Genomic DNA, 14,155 nt, shown 5'->3' on the forward strand with positions numbered 1-14,155 from the left:
CACACAGCTGTATATTACATTTACACTATAACTTATGCTGGTCCCAACAGTATAATACAATCCTAAAGGCCGAACTTACTAAAGTGTTTAAATCACACACCTGAAACGAGAGAGATGGAGAGAGATAGAAAGATGTGTGTTAAGCTAGGTTTGCAGGCAGTCTGGGGTTACGCTAAACCCATGACCCTCAAAGTGACACTTAAAGAGAACCCGAGGTGTGTTTAAAGAATGTTATCTGCTTACAGAGGCTGGATCTGCCTATACAGCCCAGCCTCTGTTGCTATCCCAAACCCCCCTAAGGTCCCCCTGCACTCTGCAATCCCCCATAAATCACAGCCATGCTGTGAGGCTGTGTTTACATCTGTAGTGTCAGTCTCGGCTGCTCCCCCGCCTCCTGCATGGCTCCGGTCCCTGCCCCCATCCCTTCCCTCCAATCAGCAGGGAGGGAAGGGATGCAGGCGGGGACCGGAGTTCTGCAGGAGGCGGGGAGAGCAGCAGACTGACACTATAGAGAAAACACAGCCAGCTCTGACAAGCTGTTTGTCAGCAGCATGGCTGTGATTTATGGGGGATTGCAGAGTGCAGGGGGACCTTAGGGGGGTTTGGGATAGCAACAGAGGCTGGGCTGTATAGGCAGATCCAGCCTCTGTATGCAGATAACATTCTTCAAACCCACCTCCGGTTCTCTTTAAGGCAAACAAAGAAAATTAGTTTTACTCACCTTGGTCTTCTACCAGCCCCCTGCAGCCATCCTGTGCGCAGTCTCTATCTGATCATCCTCCTGTAACTCGCCGGCAGCTGCTTTCGCTTCCGGCGACAGGCCCGGCCACACGTTTGCTTCTTCACGTTCCTGTCAGCAATAGCGCCCTCCATACTGCTATTGTGGACAGCAATGCGAAGCAGACGCACAGACAGGCCTGTCGCTGAAAACGAAAGTAGCTGCTGGCTGGGGACAGGAGGAATCCGATTGAGACAGCTAGGGCATAGGATGGCTGCAGGGGGCTGGTAGAAGCCCCAGATGAGTAAAACTCATTTTGTTTTGTTTTAAGGTGCCTATTATAGGTACAACCTTCTGAACAATCAACCATGTGATCGATCGGTTACTGTTAATGTTGTCAAGTTGATGACACACGTTTTCTATTGATTGTTCAGTTGATCTAAATACTTTTAAACTGATCGGATTGCTTATTTTTTCCTCTCTGTTGGTGGGCCCAAACAAAAGGTCACAACAATAAAATCGTGTGGGCACTTTAAAGTGTACCTTAAGCTAAGTAAAGAAAGAGAGTTTCACTTACCTGGGTCTTCTATCAGCCCCCTGCAGCCGCCCTGTGCCCACACTGGTCCTCAATGATCCTCCGTCCCCCCGACTTAGTTTTGTTTTTGCAGACTGGGAATTGGTGGACCACTGCGCCACTGACTCCCAGTTGGCAAAAACGAAACTAAGCCAAGGCGGGGGGACCAGAGGATCGCCGAGGACCGGCGCAGGCCAGCTGCAGGGGGCTGGTAGAAGACCCAGGTAAGTGAAACTCTCTTTCTTTACTCCACTTTAGGTACACTTTAAAAATGCACACACATCCAATGTTACCAGTTCCATGTAGTATGAGGGTTTAGCTACACAATCAGTGCATGGAGTTCAAAATCAGTAAGCAATCATACTCCATGGAAGTGGTAGCTTTGGCCAATCAACTATGAGCGAGTATCAGAATCAATCAAGCTCCAATACCCAGCGCCGAAATCATACAATCCCAGCTGTGGTCAAATAGGTTCTGCATGAGGGTTGCATACGTTTGCTTATTTAAAAACAAACTTAAAATGATCGCTAGTATGATGACCAATACATTTTTTGTTTTGTTTTTTTAAAGGAAACAAAGATTGGGGCCTCTGAATTCCTCTCACTACAGATTTTTTTGTTTAAAAAAATCCAAGCCAGGTTCATGGCATCATGAATGGTAGACAGGCCTGGAGGACCTTAGTAAGTCCGGCCACTAGTCTCTGATTCAGCGCATGCCCATTATCTGGCGGCTCTTCAGCTGATAGTTCTTCTCCATCTCGCACAGCGCCTGCGCACGCAGGTTGGCAGCCTGCAGCCGTTGCTTGAGCTCCGTACACTTCTCCTGGGTGGAGGAGGGCTTGCCTCCATTACGGTTCTCTTTACTCTCACTACCGAAGTGGACGTTCTTCTTGCTCCTTATAGAAGAACCAAAATCTGCAAAACATAAAAGAGGGTGAGTTTTTTTTTTTTTATCTTGTAAGTAGAGGTTACAACCCATAAATAAATTCAGCCTTTCTGCTCTGAGATTGGCCTGATCATCTCAAGACTGACCTGCTAAGGCATCTCCAGAGATTTATTTATTGTATTTATAAAGCGCCAACATATTACGCAGCGCTGGACATTAGGTTACAGACACTATTTAGGGGTGACATACAGCAATATTACAATACAGGAATACAAGAAAAACCAGATCACACAGCACAGTATGAGTACAAGGTAATGCTTATTCAGTCACTGGATGGAGCATGGAGATTAGGCAAGTTAGGTTCACTCAGATGCATAGCGTGGGTGCACAGTAATGGAGGTGCATGATCAGGTAGGACACAAAAGGAGGAGGACCCTGCCCAAAGGCTTACAGTTTAGAACAGGCATGGGCAAACCCGGCCCTCCAGCTGTTATGGAACTACAAGTCCCACAATGCATTTGCCTTTATAAGACATGATTGTGGCTGTCAGACTCCTGCAATGCATTGAGGGACTTGTAGTTCCTTAACAGCTGGAGGGCCAAGTTTGCCTATGCCTGGTCTAGGAGAGGAAGAGACACGAAAGGTAGGGGACCAGAGTTCCGTTGTGGGTTTAGAGCACTTGTGAGGGGTGGTAGGCCAGACTGAAAAGTTGAGTTTTGAGGGCCTTCTTGAAGATGTTGATGGAGGGGGATGCCCTAATGGGTGTAGGTAGAAAGTTCCAAAGTGTTGGTGCAGCTCTTGAGAAGTACTGGAGGTGTGCATGGGACTGTGTGATGCAGGGGCGGTCAGGCTTCATCTCCAGAGATGAAGAGATCATAACTGATTGAGCAAACATGGACAAATATTTATCAACTTCCTGCTATTTTAGTAGTAGGCATCACCCAGGTCATATTGGGTCATAGCAGGATTTGCTAACAAGTAAGCAGTTGTGTGACCACAGTCTTATGCTACGTACACACATGCGACAACGATCGTTCGTTAAGAACGACGAACGAACTTTTAATTGATGAAAGAATGACCTAAGTAAAGGTAGTTTTAAAATGTGTGTAACGATCTGATCGTTAGAACGAACGTTACATCACAGAAAGCAACTATTGCGCCTGCGCATAAAAATGAGAAGTTTCATGGAGAAATAGTGAAATGCGCATGTCAAGCCTAGTACGAACGATCGTTTCCAACGATGTACTACTTTTGCAAACGATCGTCGTTGGTTAAAATCCGCCGAGACAGAACTTTCTTTTGTAGCGATTTGGCTCGTTCGTCGTTTGCCTTAATAGTCGGTGGTTCGTTTTTTGTAACGATCGTCGTTGGTAAAGATCGGGGAACGATCGTTACAAACGACTATAGTCGCATGTGTGTACGCACCTTTAGTATGAGCTGTTTGTAAGCGATTTCATGAGTGATTTTGGCAGGGCTGTGGAGTTGAAGTCGGGGCAATTTTGGGCACCCGGGGTCGGAGTCTCGTAAACTGAGGAGTCGGATGATTTTTATACAAAATCCACAGCCCTGTTAAGTATTAGACTGAGGAGTCGAGCCATTTTGGGTACCCGGAATCGGAGTTTCATAAAGCAAGGAGTCGGAAGATTTTTGTACCAAACTCCACAGCCCTGGATTTTGGTGGCATTTTTAACAGTGTCAGCTTTTTGCCAGCGATTGTGTAGAGATTAGCTTTTTTAATTCTGATTGGTCCTTTCAATAATTTTTTTTTCAGGATGTAGTAATGTAAAAACGCTAGCAAAATCGCTCTGTGCAGGTTTTAACGAGCGATTACGTCAGCGTTTATATACTTTACATTGCAGAAACGCTAATCGCTAAAAATGCTGCATGTCCTGCGATAGCGATTTTGCTAATCACAATTGTTCCAGTGGAATTTGACCCATCCATTAACATTAGCTGCGCGGTTAGGTAAATCGCTAGCATTTTAAATCGCTCCCTAAACGCTCACAAAATCGCTCAAGTGGGTTTGAGCCCTAATACAGATACCTGTAGTTTTCATGTTCTGAAGCGGTTTAGGATGTGGGTGAGATATATAGAGGCCCAAAAAATGTACACACATGTCCAGTTATTTATGCACCCCCCTCCTTTTTTTTTTTTAAACCCGACTTGAATAATGGCAGCAATGTGTAGTATTGTGTTTCCTGGCATCACGTGACTGTCAGGAGAGGCATGCTTGGGCTGTGGACACTCCAGTCGTTGTTCATCGAGAAGTTTGCCAAAATTCAGTGTCTGGATGATAATGGTGTCCACTGTGGGCACCCAATGTGGTTGCATAATTCAAAACACAACTTAAAAGAAGTGTAGTGAAAATTACGTAATTAATAAAGTTGCTTATTTAGGCCTCTTTTCCATGGGCTGTTGAACTGTGTGCTCAGCAAGCAGTTGCCAGGCAGCAGTGAGCAGTTGAGTTTGAGAGTCATTTCACTGCCTATCAACAGTCCATGGAAAAGAGGCCTTAGGGCTGAAACCCACTAGAGCGATTTTCTGAACGTTTAGGGAGCGATTCAAACCGCTAAATCCCTAAATCCATTAATGTTAAGGGATTCTGGGGCCAATTTCCATTGGAGAGATTGCGATTACCAAATCGCAAAATGCAGGACATGCAGCATTTTTCGCATTTAGAGTTTCTGCAATGTAAAGTATATAAACGCTGGCGTAATCGCTCATCAAAACCTGCACAGAGCGATTTTGCTAGAGTTTTGAAATGTCTGCACTGTTTTGATGAAGGGGACCCTTGCTGGCCCCGAAACAATTGTTAACTTAAGTGTTGACACATGATTGAAGAATAAAAAACATGCTCACTTGAGAAGCTGGAGTGCTAACCAATTCTTACTACTATTGGACTGATCGTTTGGATGTTGCTGGCATCCATGGTTATGCACCCACACTACGGAAAGGTGTGCCTCTCCCCACCGTCTACCTTGAAATGAAATAAAAACGCGAATCGCTACACAATCACTGGCAAAAACCTTACACTTTTTAAAAATGCTACTAAAATCGCTCATGAAATCGCTAGCGACTGCGATTAGCGATAGTGATTTGAAGTGGGTTCCAGGCCTTAGTCAGTGTATGCCAAATGTAAAATCTTTCCTCTAACTGATTTACATTCTGATATTTATTACAGGTGGCAATATATTTAGTCCTGTCAGGTGCACCTCAACGGAATGTTTATTTCAGAGAATTCCAAAGCTAGTGAGAATAATGCCTGGTCTCCCAGAATGTTTTTGAAAGAGAGTACCGCATAGCTAAACAGCCTAGACTAAGGCCTCTTTTCCACAAACTGTTGAGCCGTGTGCTCAGCAAGCAGTTACTAGGCAGCAGTGAGCAGTTATGAGAGTTTGAGAGGCATTTCACTGCCTATCAACAGTCCATGGAAAAGAGGCCTAAGCATCACTGGGAGGGCGGGGTTAAATACCAATTTACAGCAGTATTTAGATTCAGGAAGTTAATAAAGTCGTTATATTCTCATGCACCCAAGAGCCAATCTCTTTTTTCTTTGATGATTAGATAAAGGAAGTGTATCTGGTGCTGAAACCAGGAACATTAACCATTTCAGCCCACGGGTATTTTTTCACCTTATGGAACAGTACAGCTCATGATGTGTCTGTACAGAACAAAGCCCACACTGTCACCCGATAGATCGCGTCTAAATCCCTGCTGGGTGACACATTCATTGGATGCGGGTTTCCAACATTAGGGTACTGTCATATTATGTGCTCTGTGTTGGTATCCTGAAAACCAGGATTGCAGCTGGGTTGAAGAAGCATTGCACGTATTAATGGCAGCACTGCACGGAGCCGGGCTACTCACAGCTACACCCTGGCAGAGATAAGAGGCTGGAAATGGGATGTAGCTCTCAGCAGCCTGCGTTTCGGAAAAAGTGAAAGCTGCAAGTGATATTCAGGCTGCTGCAGTAATATGTAGACTTGTAGAGCTGGGGCCACTAGAGCGCTTTCAGTAGCAGTTTATACGTTCTACAGCCCAGTACACATCCAATTTTGATTGGCCAATTTTACCACTTCCATGTAATACGAGAGCTGAGCTACACAATCTGTTCAAAAATGTGTTGGCCCTCATGCTGCAAGGAGATTGTAAAGTAGGACAATGATTGTCCAATAAAAAATTGGATGTGTATGCACTTCAAGAATCGCTGGCAATTCCATAGGCACTTCCCAGCCAAAAGTTAATTGCCATAATCTCACATGAATGATTGCGATTTGCCAAAATCACAATAGCCCTACATCCAGCATTTTCAGATCGATTTCGAAAAGGGAAAATGTGGCCCAAAATCAACTTCCCTGAAAACGCTCCACTTTTAAGGCCCAGTCACATAGAAATCGCTAAACACAAATGCCGAGTGATTTTCTGGCATTTTTGTAGCGATTTCCCAGCGATTTTTCACTGCATAGAGAGCGTTTTTTCAGTGATTAGCATTTGCGATTTCTAGTTCAATTAAGCCAGCAGAAACGCTGAGAAAACGCTGCAGGCAACGTGTTTGCATTTTAGCAATTCGTTTAGATGAGAACACTTCCGTATACTTTCATTGTACACGCATTTTTCAATCCGGTTGCGATTTTCAGCAATGCTGAAATCCCTCTGAAAATGCACAAGTGTGAATGGGCCCTAAAGTGGCAAAATCATTCTCGGACACTAGAGTCGGTGAAAGCATTTTGCAATCGCAAGTGGGTCTCCTGCCTGTGAACGTCTGGCAAAATCCAACCTCTATAATCCTCTGCATTTGTCCATTAGCGAATGGTGAAGGTGCTGCTACTAACTGACCAATATGGAAGGAGTCTCTCTCACTGAGGATTAGGGAAGGTCAATGAGGCAAATTATTCTGAGTTGATACAGGATTATGCAAATTTCATATGCACGTTTACGAAGCTTGAAAATGGACCATTCAAATTCCATCTAAAGTCTCATACACACATCAGACCATAGTCTTTGGAAAATGAAAGATCACAGACCAATTTTACCCCCTTCCATGTAGTATGAGAGCCATACCTACACAGTCTATTCTATGGAGACAGAATTTCTGTCTGATGGGGAGTTCAGCTCCATAGAAAAGACTGTGAAGGTATGGCTATACTACATGAAGGGTGTTGATATTGGTCTGTGATCTTTCATTTTCCAAAGACTATGGTCTGATGTGTGTATGTGGCCTTAGAAGGATGCGTCAGCTCAGAATTATTTGCATCTCATTAACCATCCCTGATGAAAATCCTTCTTAAAAGGGGCACTACAGCGAAAAACTGTAAATGTAAAATATGTGCAAATATATACAAATAAGAAGTACATTTTTTTTTCCAGAGTAAAATGAGCCATACATTACTTTTTTTCCTATGTTGCGGTCACTTACAGTTAAGGCTAGTACACACTAGCAATTTTGATTGACCAATGATTGCTCAATTTTACCACCTCCATGTAGTATGACCATTTACCTATATAATCTGCATAGAATTGAAAATCTGTTTGGCCCTCATACTACATGGAGATGGTAAAATTGAGCAATCATTGGTCAATCAAAATTGCTAGTGTGTACTAGCCTTAGGCCTCGTTTCCATCTATGCGCTTCTGTCCGCTTTTCAGTAACATGTATCAATCTGTAACATTGATGTGCTGAAAAAAAGCGGATAGAAGCAGACAGATGGAAACAAGGCCTTAAGTAGTAGAAATCTGACAGAAGTGACAGGTGTTGGACTAGTCCATCTCTTTATAGGGGATTCTCAGGGATATATTTATTTTCAAAAGCACTTAGTGAATGGCAGTTGCTCTGTCCAACTGCCAAAAAACTGTAGTGAGTAGGGAAGCTGGCCAGCATCATTGTTTAACTTCTTAGGGACCAACGCAGTACAAATCTACATCGGGCGGGTGGCGCTGCGGTTCTGACCGGACAAACTCTACGTCCCATTCACCGCGCGGCCCTGCCCGTTCCCACCGCAATGTGCTGCCCTGCCACCTCTATGACGGCAGAGCACTGTGAGCCGGTCAGGAGCCGCTTTCATTGCTTCCTGGCCCTGTCATTACTATAAGCCAATCCCATTGGCTTACATTGAGTGACAGGGTCAGGAGCCAATGAAAGCGGCTCCTGACCGGCGCACAGCGCTCTGCTGTCATAGAGACGGCAGAGAGAGCAGCCTGCGGCGGGGACAGAGCGGCGTGACCGGCGGGAGCGACGGATTACTGCGGCGATTTGTCAGTATGCGTCGTTTTAGCATACCAGCAGCCTCTGGTCCTTAAAGAAAACCTGAACTGAAAATTAAAAGTCAAAATAAGCATACACAAGTCATACTTACCTTCCATGTAGTCTACTCCTCAGTGTCTTTCTCCTCTCCCGCGTCCTGTTTGTTCACTGTGATCAAGGGGATTTTCCGTCCTCCATTTTGAAAATGGCCATTACCCATAACAGCTTTCTGGTCAGCACACAGTTAAACTGTAACATCGCCCACTTGAGCCATAGGGAAACATAGACATTACCGGGCACATCAGTTGTCCACTCAGCTATAACTGACAGCAACTGATATTTTACTGACAGCAACTGATATATTTCAGATCTGACAAAATATTGTCAGAACTGGAAGGGATAATTGTCAGAAGAAAATGGTGAGCTTCTGAGAGGAACTGATGGCAAGGTAACTATGTAATGTTCATTTGAAGTTACCTCATGTGTTTATTTTAAATATTTGTACTCAGTACAGGTTCTCTTTAAGGGGGCAGAGGCTGCTGGTACCGAAGTGGTGAAATCCTTTTTAGAGAATATAAATATCTTTATAAAGAATAAAAGCCTTGCTAGGAATCCCCTATGAAGAGATGGCCTAAGAGATTGAACGCGCACCACCTATTATTGTGTATCTTGCACATTGAGTATATCGCAGATTGCATATCAGCGCTATGTATTGTGTAGAAGAGATGGACTAGTCCAAAACCTGTCAGTTCTGTCAGATTTCTACTGCCTACTGTAAGTGACAGCAACATAGGAGAAAATTAATTTCTGGCTCATTTTACTCTGGAAAAAAATGTACTTATTTGTATATGTTTGCACATATTTTAAATGTTACAGTTTTTCACTGTAGTGCCCAGGGCTGGTGCACACCAGAGCGGTTCTGGAGTGTTTTTTAAAACGCTTGCAGGGGGAAAACCGCTTGGCTAAAGAAAGTGAATGGGATGGTGCACACCAGAGCAGGTCGTTTTTCCCACAAACGCAAACTCGGGGGCTGCAGCATTTTTTAGATTTCTGAGGCTTTTCTGCCTCAATGTTAAAGTATAGGGAAGTGGAAAACCGCTCTGAAAAACGCTCGATCAGAGCAGTTTTGTTACAGAAGCTGTTCAGTAACAGCTTTACTGTAACAATATTTGAAATGTGCTACACAAAAATGCTAGGCATGTTTAGAAAACCTCTCTGAACATGCCTAAAATCGCTCTGAAATCTGCTTCAAAAACCTCTAGCGTTTTGCAGATCTGCTAGAGGTTTTTTTGTGTGCACTGGGCCTCAGTGAGTTGCTTTTTTTTCCCCCATCACATTAAAAGTTTGTTGACCAACTTTGTGAAGAATGTGCTTTAAAGGCCACCATAACTGAGAGGGATATGGATGTTTCCTTTTAAACAATACCAGTTGCCTGGCAGCCCTGCTGATCTCTTTGGCTGCAGCAGTGGATGAATCACACACCTGAAATAAACATGCAGCTAATCCAGTCTGACTTCAGTCAGAGCACCTGATCTGCATGCTTGTTGAGGGACTGTGGCTAAAAGTATTAGGGTGCATACACACATCAGACCATAGTCCTTGGAAAATGAAAGACCACAGACCAATTTTACCCCCTTCCATGTAGTATGAGAGCCATACTCTACACAGTCTGTTCTATTGAGCTGAAGTCCCCATCAGCTAAAATCTTTGCAAGATGCTGCACACAACGATGCTGTACACATGCAACAGATCAGTATCTGCAAAAGATCCGTTCCTGCAAAATGCATTCATAGTCTATGATATCTGTAGATCTCATACACACCTTGTTTAACAGACATTCATCTGCAAATCAGATCATTAAACAAAGGTGTGTATGAGGATCTGCAGATATCATAGACTATGAATGCATTTTGGAGGAACGAATCTTTTTGCAGGAACAGATCTTTTGCAGGAACTGATCTTTTGAATGTGTACAGCATCTTTGTGTGCAGCATCTTGCAAAGATTTCTATCTGATGGGGAGTTCAGCTCCATAGAATAGACTGTGTAGGTATGGCTCTCATACTACATGGAAGGGGGTAAAATTGGTCTGCGATCTTTCATTTTCCAAAGACTATGGTCTGATGTGTGTATGTGGCCTTAGACACAGGCTCAGCAGGCGATTCAGGCAACTGGTATTATTTGAAAAGGAAAAATCCACATCCTTCTCAGTTTAGGTTCCCTTTAATTTGTATTTATTTTGCTGCTAGAGATCCTTACACAAAGCAGTCTGCCTTGCTCAGTCTCATGCTAAATGGAGGTCTCTGTCACATGGGCAGCTGCAGGCAGTGCAGTCACTGGGTATCAGCTGCTCTCATGCCTGTATGCGACAGGCTTCTGTCCCTTGGGCAGCATCACTATCAGATATTTGCTGCACTTGATCTGTACCACAAGCCAACTGCCGACAAAGGTGAAGTTATGGCTGGATTCACACTGTGTGTGTGGAGCATGACATGCTATAATGAGTGTGCACTGCAGTGGAGACTGGACATATACTTTATTACAAAAGCTGCATACAGCGAGTTAGAATAATGCGATCTGTTACAACGCAGTACTGTGAACAGGTCCATAGCATTGTATGGGCAGCGAGTTAGAATAACGTGATCTGATACAATGGAGTACTGTGAACAGGTCCATAGCCTTGTATGGGCAGAGAGTAGGCATGCAGAATTATTCTGCAATGCAACTGACCACTGTGAAAGGACTCTATGACCACTGCTATTTGGCTGCATTCAATTGCAGATAGAAGGCAGTTGATGGCCAGTAGCTCAGAGAGTGAACGGTGTGCCAATCACGCTTATTCGCCTACAGTGGTAAACAGCTTTCTTAAAGAGAACCTGTACTGAAAAAAAAAAGTTCCCCTAGGGGGAACGCACCTCAGTAGGGGGAAGCCTCCCGTTCTCCTGTGTCTCACGGCGGTCTCGTTGCAGCCCCCGGTACGCACAGGCGACAAATCCAACAGCCTGTGCAATATTTACCTTTTCGGGCTCCAGCGGGGGCGCTGTTGCGGCTCTTCTGACGGAGATAGGCGGAAATAGCCGATCTCCGTCGGGTCCGCTCTACTGCGCAGGCGCAGGAGACTTGCGCAGTAGAGCGGCCCGACGGAGATCAGCTATTTTCGCCTATCTCCATGGGAAGAGCGAATACTGCGACTGCGCTGGAGCCAAAAGGTAAATATTATATTGACGCTGCTTCGGGAGAATTTTCTCCGCCGCCGTGGGAAGCCTCAATAGGATCCGGAGGCTTCCCCCACCCGAGGTGAGTACCCCCTAGGGAAGTGTTTTTCATTACAAATTTTCTTTAAAGGACACCTGAGATAAGAGAGATACGGAGGCTGATATATTTGTTACCTGTTAAACAATGCCTGTTGCCTGGCTGTCATGGTGATTTTTCTAGCATCAGTAGTGGCTGAATCACACATCTGAAACAAGCATGTGGCTAATCCTGTCAGCCTTCGGTCAGAAATATCTATTCTGCATGTTTGTTTGGGGCCTTTGGCTAAAAGTATTCGAGGCAGAGGATCAGAAGGACAGCCAGGCAATGTGCATTGTTTATAAGAAAATATGGCAGCCTCCATATCCCTCTCACTTCAGGGGTCCTTTAAAGAGAACCAGAGACGAAGCACCCTCATGTATTTTACCATATATACCAATGGGAACATGACAGTAAACCCCTACCCTGCTCTTTGTTTCATTCGTCTTTGCTAAATCTGCTTGTTATTGTAAAAATCTTATATTTAGTCCCTTTGTATGACTACCTTTCAGCATCAGCGCTTGTCCTTATCACCTTCGGAAATTATACAGCCGTTAGCAGATTTCCACAGAATTGGAACGCCAGAGCAGTTAAGAGTTTTTATTGTATCCAACAGGGATACTCGGTGCAATCTTGGGTTACAAAACTTATCTTGAATATAGCATTACATTAGCTCAAAACACAAAAAGCAAAGCAAACTTCAGCATGTAACAATACGGATATTGAGCAAAGCTGAGATTAATATGAGCGCGGTAGCGCAGACATTTAGGGAAAAATGCCTGGGCAGATTTCTTTGATGGGGCGGAGCTTAGTTTCTGTGCAGCTAAAAATGAGGCTTGGGTAGGAAAAACAAAGTTCTGATGCTGTGAAACTGTTAAAGAAACACCAGGCCTTTTCAGTGCTGCTGAGTAGATTTTTAGTCTGGAGGTTCACTTTAATTCAAACTATCCAGCAGTAAAACCCAAAAGAAAACCTCCTGTTGTAGAGATAATGTCCATGTCTTGGGAGAAGAAGGTTTGGAGTTCAAAACTTGCTCTCAGCAAGAAATTTAGCTGTCTATTTATTTAGCTACGGCGGCGCTGTTACTGCTTGAGCAGGGAGAAATCAGCTATTAGCACAGCGCAAGTGAGCAGAGGGGAAGGACAGGTGGCTAAGCGATAGGATCTCTAAATATGCTGACACAACCTTTTTAGCCAGCATTTAAAAAAAAGACAGTGATTAAAGAGGAACTCTAACCAAAACATAATGAATACAATTTTTTTCTTCACAATACTCATTTATAAATGATTTTAGTCAGCATTTGCGCTTTGTGAAATTTTTCCACGACCGGATTGACCTTATGAAATTTATCACAGGTGGAGCCATCTTTAGTACTGGAGGGTGATCTCTGTGGAATGTTTGTATACTGATATTTCTAAAGCCAGTATTGAACATCTCTGGTCTCCCAGAAAATGAGGGGAGAATTCCAAATAGTAAATAGCCTAGGGATAAGCCTCACTGGGAGGGCTGGGCTACATACCAACGGAAGTAGCTGGCGGCAGGAAACCAGCGGATTGTGGAGGATCGGCGTAGGACAGGAAGGCTGCAAGGGGCTGGCTGAAGCTCCAGGTAAGTGAAACACTTAGGGCTGGTTCAGACGGACGCTTGCGGAGCGTTTACCGCAAGCGTTCGGACCGTCGCGGTAAACACTCCCATTCAAGTGAATGGGAGCGTTTACACCGAGCTTTTGCGCGCTTTTACCCGAACGCGGCGTTCGGGTCCCGATTTTCGCGAGCGTTCGGGCTGCCCCTGGAAGCAACATGTAGCTTCCAGGGAGCGGCCAAACGCGACGGCTAATGTTCCCCTAGGGGAAAAAAAAAACGCGACCTCATCGGAACGCGACCGATGGCTACTGAAAGCCTAACCGCGCAGCCGCCGCAACGCCCCCAGACGCGACGCTACGCAGACGTCCGTCTGAACCAGCCCTTAGTTTTAGCACAATCTTCAGTTCTGCTTTAATTTCTCATGCGCTTCCAGGGTCCCAATAGCCTAATTTTCATTACAGTGCTCCATTTAAGAGTAGTGCTTCCACTGCTGTTATGTAATGCACATGAAATCCATTGTAAATCAATCTAGCATTAGACCGAAGATGCAAGCGGCGCGCACACAGCCGTTAAGTGGGCACTGGTCTTGTGACAGAGCTGTGTGAAGCTGGCCCGCCTACAATCAGCACAAATAAAAATCCCACCAGGTTTGGTTTTGCTAAGTTTATGCCCATTTGTGCTGCAAAAATTACAATTTGTGATGCTCTCATTTTGAAGATAATGGCACTTATTGCCAATACAATAACATCACCCAGCCCCCGTACAGCAACCTACAGAAAGAGGATTTGGCAGCACAAATGAGCACATGCACAGCACTACCCACCCCTACCAGTTTTACGTCTGTAGATTGTTATACTGGGGCTG

The 14,155-nt window shown here is 44.6% G+C and overlaps 1 protein-coding gene across 1 annotated transcript in view; it reads right to left on the reverse strand.

Moving 5' to 3' along the window:
• Positions 1-1,886: 1,886 nt before the first annotated feature.
• NEK2 (NIMA related kinase 2) overlaps positions 1,887-14,155 on the reverse strand; it is a 38,894-nt gene continuing 26,625 nt past the window's right edge. Inside the window, exon 9 of the mRNA XM_068279694.1 lies at positions 1,887-2,206. Within this exon, the coding sequence (XP_068135795.1) occupies positions 1,998-2,206 (209 nt within the window). The 3' untranslated portion in view covers positions 1,887-1,997. The remainder of the gene's footprint in view (positions 2,207-14,155) is intronic.

This window comes from Hyperolius riggenbachi, chromosome 4 (genome assembly GCF_040937935.1).
Source record: "Hyperolius riggenbachi isolate aHypRig1 chromosome 4, aHypRig1.pri, whole genome shotgun sequence".
Classification (NCBI taxonomy): Eukaryota; Metazoa; Chordata; class Amphibia; order Anura; family Hyperoliidae; genus Hyperolius; species Hyperolius riggenbachi.